This window comes from Antrostomus carolinensis, unplaced genomic scaffold, assembly GCF_000700745.2.
Source record: "Antrostomus carolinensis isolate BGI_N321 unplaced genomic scaffold, ASM70074v2 scaffold30775, whole genome shotgun sequence".
NCBI classification, from domain to species: domain Eukaryota; kingdom Metazoa; phylum Chordata; class Aves; order Caprimulgiformes; family Caprimulgidae; genus Antrostomus; species Antrostomus carolinensis.
This window is the reverse complement of record NW_010316267.1, coordinates 1-6,999: the sequence shown is the minus strand read 5'-3', so window position 1 is coordinate 6,999 and position 6,999 is coordinate 1. Positions and strand designations below refer to the sequence as shown.

Here is a 6,999-nt window from a genome sequence, read left to right as displayed (position 1 = left end):
CAGGAACTCGGGAGGGATTACACGCTTTTTAATCTTGGTTTTTAATGCAAAGAGAGGAAATTGCAGCCGGGTCCGTGCTGAACAGATTGTCCTGAAAAAGCCACAGTCACATCCCAGCCTGGGCACGAGCAGCACCACGGCCCTTCGCACGAACCCCCGGCTGCCTGCGGGGAGCTGGTTAATTGAGATGCAGCCAGTGACAGTCATTTGGGCTCATTAGAGCAGTTTTATCCTTAACGAGGTTGGTTACACCAGATCTGGAGTCAGGCTGGTTCAGCACAGCAAAGCCCAGGCACAGCCCTGGCCCCGAGGAGCAGCTGGGCTGGTTCTCCTGCCAGCTACAAGTATTTCACATGTAATTCACACATTCAATATTATTCCCTTAAAAATAAAGGGAGCAAAGTCCTATGTCAGATGATTTTACAGTCATTTAGAAATTAGAAATCTACAATTTAAATTTAGAAATTTAAATCTACAATTTAAAAAGTTTTCCAGAGAAAAAAAAAAAAACAGGTTTTGCTGTCCACAACAGCTTCGTTCACCAGAGAGATGCTGGGACTTGACTCGCAGTTGCCACCAGGATGTGACACCCCTGTGTCATTGCTGTGCATGGCCAGGAAACAGGCTCAGAATTTGCCAAAAAACAATTAAAAAAATAATAAAAATGAAGCAAAACAACACTCCTGCTTGTGCCACACGGCTCCCAAGGTCCTGGGGTTTCCTCCCCACGGCTGCATTTTGGTGGCACAGCGTGGCGTGGGGAGGGGAGGATGGATCCCTGTAGCCCCTGTAGCTCCCACAAGCCTCTCCATGGGGAAAAAAATAATAAAAAGAAAGAAAAAAAAAGGAAAAAACTTCCCTGTAATTAGATCCAGCTGCTTGATTAAACAGAGGCTAATTTTTGTAATTAACTTTGCACCAGGAAGACATTAGCCTTGCTCCCAGCTGTGGTGGGGTCTGTATCACTTCACCAAAGCCCCGACAGCGTTTACAGCTCCGTAGAGACTTAAAGCACAGTGAGGAGACCCAAGTCCAGCAACAGGCAGCTATTAATACACAAATTCAGCAATTAAACCCAAGAGCTCACTCACTCACTCACTCACTCACTCACTCACTCACTCTCCCATCCTGACACAGCACCCACATGCTCCCACCCAGCGTGGGTGAGGACCAGGCAAGCGCGTGGGGACATCACTCAGGACACCCTAAGCAGCCCCATCACAAGGTTTTTGAGAGTAAAAACATCTCCAGGTGCAGCTGAGCTTCACCGTGGCAGGAGGAACCGGTTGTAGCTCCAGCCCTGGCATGAGCTACGTGTCCCCCCACGCTCTGCCCGTGTCCCCCCACGCTCTGCCCTGGCTGGGAGAGCAGCAATGCAGGGAGGGGAGATGCTGCATTACTCATGGTTAATGTCTGAAACCCCCTAAAAAACCCCAGTATCTCCAGTCCTGACTGTCCTGTCCCTGACTGAAACCAGCTCCAAGGTTTGGACGTGTCCTCAGTGGTTAATGTGCTACAGGAAGTTCACAGGAGTCTTTGGAGAACATCTGGCTTTGCAAAGAGGGGTAACACTGCCCAGTTTTCTCCTTCCTCTTCCTCCTGCTTTCTCTCATCAAGGCACAAGTCTGTCTTGGACAACATGCTCCAACCACAGCTACGAGCACTCTGTGATCACCTCCTTGAAGGCAACGTGACCGGGTGGACCTGCTGCCACCAGCCCCCAGCAGCTTTGGTCCATCTCTGGTACCAGGCAAAAGGCAGCTGCTCCCTTTCCTTTAATCCCATTAAAGCAAAACCAGCCCCGTTTCAGGCTCCCAGGCTCCTCCCTTAAAAAACAGGGCAAAAAAGCAGATAATCCCCACAGAGCCCATGTGGAGAAAGTCATCTTGATGATCCAAGGGCTGGAGCAGCTCTGCTGTGAGGACAGGCTGAGAGAGTTGGGGCTGTTCAGCCTGGAGAAGAGAAGGCTCCAGGGAGATCTTATAGCAGCCTCCCAGTACCTGAAGGGGCTACAAGAAAGCTGGGGAAGGACTTTTCATAAGGGCAGTTAATGACAAAACAAGGGGAAATGGGTTTAAACTGAAGGAGGGGAGGTTTAGATGAGATATTAGGAAGAAGTTCTTCACTGTGAGGGTGGTCAGACACTGGAACAGGTTGCCCAGAGAAGTTGTGGATGCCCCTTCCCTGGAAGTGTTGAAGGCCAGGCTGGATGAGGCCTTGAGCAACCTGGTCTAGTGGAAGGTGTCCCTGCTGATGGCAGGGGGGTTGGGACTGGATGAGCTTTAAGGTCCCTTCCAACCCAAACCATTCTATGATTCTATGATCTCCCTGCAGCCATCCCAGCACCGGGCACCAACCCAGCTGCCACCACCAGAGGAACCTCTGGCTGCAGGAAACCAACTCAACACCACAATTCCTTTGGTCTCAAACACCTTCCTGAACTCTCTGCTCTTATTTTGGAGCCCCAACACCTTCTCCCCACCCTGGGGACTTACGGGTCGAGCTTGTAGACGTACTGGCCCTCGGGCAGGCGCTCCTGGTGGTAGGTGAGGTTGTAGGCCAGCATGGTGCTGATGAGATCTGCCAGCTGCTGCTTCTCCTTCGCACTGTAGAGCTGCGTGTTCACCTGGGGAGGAAAGCAGAGCCCAGCAAGGGGAGAACATCAGTAATCCAGAATGACTTCAACCATCAAAATAACCTGAAGCAGAAGGTTTGTCTCTACAGGAGAAAGGACAGTTAATACTCATAGAATCCTCAAATCATGGAATGTCATGAGTTGGAAGGGACCCACAAGGATCATGGAGTCCAACTCCTGTCCCTGCACAGGACAAGCCCAACATTCACACCATGTCCCTCAGGGCCTTGGCCAAATGCTGCTGGAATCTTGTCAGGCTTGGTGCCATGAGCACCTCCCTGGGGAGCCTGTTCCAGTGCTCCACCACCCTCTGCCTCAAGAACCTTTTCCTCATGGCCAACCTCACCCTCCCCTGCCACATCTTCCTACCATTTCCTCTGCTCCTGGCATTCGTTGGTGGCCAGAGAGAAGAGATCAGCGCCTGCCCCTCCTCTGCCCCTTGGGAGGAAGTTCTAGACCCCCATGAGGTCTACAGATACTCACAAGGTTCAGACCAAGTTTAGTTTTCTCTAAGGGACACACGAACGCCACAGAGAAGGGACAGACCCCTCTGATGGCCCAAGGGTAAATGCACCCAACACAGTCACACATGCAGGTCAACCAGCTGCTGGAAGGAGATTACAACAGCCCCCCAAATCCCTGCTCAGGCCAAGCCCACCCCTGGGTGCAGAGGTCCAGGACACCACCCTGCACATCCACCAGTTGGGAATCCCAGGGATGCAGTGCAGGGGACACGTCCCAGTCCTCAGGGCGGGGGTTGCAGAGGGGACACATCACCCAGGCAGGATTTCTGCCACCGCAGTGAGAGGGGCCTGGTGGCACTCACCGGTCGGAGCTTCGGGGCGATGATGTCCAGCAGCAGACAGAGCACCTCCAGGATGAGAGACTGCTGTCCCATGCGGCTGCGGGCACCGGGTGTTATCCCCGACACCATGGACATGACGAGGTTCTGCATGTGGTTCAGCTTGGCCAGGGCCTGGGTGGAGAGGGCAGGGACAGCTCAGCCATGGCTGCAACCACAGATGTCCCCATGGGTGACAGAGCTGGAGCCACGTTGCCACCATCGCTGGTACTTGCCTCGGGCTGGCTGCTGGGATAAGCGAGCCGGGGGATGCTGGTGGCCGCGAAGAGCAGGTGGAAAGCCACGGGCAGGAAGGGCAGGTACCGCATCAGCTGGAAGCTCTGCTTGTGCAGGACAGCCTGGCTCATAAGATCGGAGAAGCCCAACCACTCCAGGGCCAAGCACACCGAGCTGAAACTGGAGTCCCGCAGCTTCATGTTCAGGAAATTCTCGTGCAGACCCTGGAAGCAGATGCAGGATTAGAGACAGCTCGAGGACAGACAGACAATCACAGAATCACAGCATGGTGGGGTTGGAAGGGAACTCAGAAGATCACCCATCCCAACCCCCCTGCCAAAGCAGGTTCACCCAGAGCAGGTTGCACAGGATGGCATCCAGGTGGGTTTTGAACATCTCCAGAGATGGAGACTCCACAACCTCTCTGGGCAGCCTGTTAATCCCATCAGAGCATCCAACAGAGCCCAACACCCCAACACAACATCCACAACTACCACAGGCACCACTTCCCAAGGCACCCACCAGCCACGACACCCCAGATCAGGAGCTGCCCTTGCTCTGGCCAGCACAGCAGAGGAAGGGACCCAGCTCCTCCCCACCACTCCAGAGATGCTCTACCTGGGCCAGCTTCTCCTGCTCCCCCGAGGACACGGCGAGGTGCAAGATGTGGTGGAAGCGGTGGGAGGGTGTGTTGAGGCCAGCTGTCCCCCTGAGGTGTGACAGGTCCTCATCGCCCATCAGGAGCTGGGCTGGCAAAGAGGGGTCCATTCCTATCCTGTGCCTGGGGGGATCCCAAAGGGAAGAGCTCAGGGTGCAACGGCGCTAAATGGACCAACAAGGAATATTTGGACCCCTGCAAACTGGACTGAAGGCAACACTGATGCCAAATTATTGGACACTAAAGAGAACACCCAAAGAGCATCTGGACACACAAATCAGACAAGCTCTCCAGGACCCCTCAGGTTTCTCCACTGCAGGTCTTGGAATACCACAAAGCAGCATGCCCCAAGCAGACAGCAGACCTAATAAATCCCCACTTTTACCTTTGGACCTTTGGGAGCTGAAAGATGTCTTGCCAGATGGAGAAAAGCCCCTTGTTTTGGTCCTTCAAACCGATCTTCATGGTCTGCACCATCTGCACATTCAGCTCCTTCTGGCCTCGGCCGTGCAGGAACTACAACACAAGAGAGGGGGTGGTGGGGATGGTCACCGTGGGGAGGGAGGGGATGCCCACAACAGCTACCTGGGGCTGGGGGGAGCTGGAGACAGAGGCACCTCACTTTTCATAGAATCATTAAGGTTGGAAAAGATCTTTCAGATCACCAAGTCCAACCATCAACCCAACACCAGCACATTGTAGGAGGACTGAGGTCCAAAATGACATGGGACAGGGTGGGCATTTTAGGGATCTGCCCAGCACACACAGTTTTTTTTCCTCCATCCCCATCTAAGCCCAGATCAAGACAAGAGCCACAGCAAATCCACATCCCCCGGGGACCTCGTGGTGCCACCAGTACCTGCAGGGTGTTGATGCAGGAGCGGATGTCGTTCTCCGTCTTCTCGCAGAGCGCCAGCAGCGCGCCCGTGTCCGCCCGCATGCCCTGCCGCAGGGCGATCTGCAGGAGAGGGGGGTCAGCAGGGAGGGATGGGCGGCCAGGGGGGTGAGAGGAGCCCTGGGCCTCACCACACCTCGCAGAGCCTCTGGGCCAGGCGGGACGGAGCCGTCCGAGGGAAGCTGAGCAGGAAGGATTGCTGCCGCAGCGGGCGCAGGGCAGGGACGTACCTGGTGACAGGAACCACAGGGGTGTCTGAGTGACCTGAGCACAGGAAGAAACCCAGCCACTAATCATGGAATGGTTTTGGTTGGAAAAGCCCTTGAAGATCATCAAGTCCAATCATAAACCCAACACTGACAAGTCCCCGACTAACCCATGTCCCTCAGCACTGTGTCTACACGACTCTTCAATCCCTCCAGGGATGGGGACTCCTGGGCAACCCCTTCCAATGCCTCAGAACCCTTGCAGCAAAGAAATTCTTCCTCACATCCCATCTTAACTGTCCTGGGCACAACTGGAGCCCATTTCCTCTTGTCCTGTCCCTTGGTCCTTGGTTGAACAGACCCACCCCCACCTCTTTCCACCCTCCTCCAAGGGACTTGGACAGAGCCACAAGGTCTCCCCTCAGCCTCCTTTTCTCCAGGCTCAACAAACCCAGTTCCCTCAGCCAGGAACTCATCAGACGTAATGCTCCACCCAAAGAGAGATGGGTTATTTGTATTATTTATTTATATTATAACAAGGGGCAATGGTTATAAACTGGACAAGGGTAGACTGAGCTGAGATCTGAGGGAGAAATTCTTTGGTGTGAGGGTGGTGAGACACTGGCCCAGGATGCCCAGAGAAGCTGTGGCTGCTCCTCCCTGGAAGTGTTGAAGGCCAGGTTGGATGAGACTTTGAGCAACCTGGTCTAGTGGAAGGTGTCCCTGCTCCTGGCAGGGGGGTTGGGACTGGATGAGCTTTAAGGTCCCTCCCAACCCAAACCAGTCTGAGATTCTATGATTTAGCAGCTCTCTGTACACCACTGCACGCCTGGTCACACACACACACAAGTGCACGCTCACACCTAGCAGATGCAAAACCTGGGGGGTTTCAGGAAAGCTGGACGTGCTGTAGTTTTACTTTCCCTATGGTACCTCTAAGCCACGGGTCTGACAGCAGATAACTCAGTGCAGGAAGGATTTGGCTGGAGGCAACAACAACCACCTTCTCACTTGGGGCAGGGGTCTCCTCTCCCCATCCCTCCCCACACACACAGATGACACTAACTGGTCGTTGCAGATGCAGATGATGGGTCTGAGCAGCAGCCCACCCTCGCGCCGCCTCCTCCGGCCCGTGCCAGCCACCGCTTCACCCTCCGCGTCCTTACGGTGGATGATGTTCAGCAGCACGTTGATAGATGCCTTGGGAAAAAGAAAATCAAGGATATAAGGGATGAGTTCTTGCTGTTCAGAGGCAAGAAAGCGCTTCTAAAGTTGTTGAGCTGCTAAGAGAGTGATAATTAAGCAGTTAATGGGAAAGGTGGCCAGATCCAGGCCGGGCTTACCGCGGGCGCGCCGTCTATCTCATCGATGATCAGGCAGTTGGGCTTCTCGTTGGCACCCAGCACAGATTTCATCTGGGTGGCAGCTTCAATGCCGGTTTTGAAAACCTCGGGGCTGCGGTCATCACTGCAAAAGAAATCAGTGCCAGGCTGCTGTGGCATGGCATCACCCCTGGCACGGCATCAC

General features: G+C 54.2%; 1 protein-coding gene across 1 annotated transcript in view; it reads right to left on the bottom strand.

Moving 5' to 3' along the window:
- Nucleotides 1–6,939, bottom strand: part of CHTF18 (chromosome transmission fidelity factor 18) — a gene marked incomplete at its 5' end in the record, with an annotated part of 10,446 nt that extends 3,507 nt beyond the window's left edge. The window contains 9 exons of the mRNA XM_010168233.1: nt 2,496–2,626; nt 3,462–3,611; nt 3,713–3,937; nt 4,332–4,494; nt 4,757–4,887; nt 5,231–5,329; nt 5,403–5,496; nt 6,539–6,672; nt 6,816–6,939. Of these exons, the coding sequence (XP_010166535.1) occupies nt 2,496–2,626; nt 3,462–3,611; nt 3,713–3,937; nt 4,332–4,494; nt 4,757–4,887; nt 5,231–5,329; nt 5,403–5,496; nt 6,539–6,672; nt 6,816–6,939 (1,251 nt within the window). The remainder of the gene's footprint in view (nt 1–2,495; nt 2,627–3,461; nt 3,612–3,712; nt 3,938–4,331; nt 4,495–4,756; nt 4,888–5,230; nt 5,330–5,402; nt 5,497–6,538; nt 6,673–6,815) is intronic.
- Between the last annotated feature and the right edge of the window lie 60 nt (nt 6,940–6,999).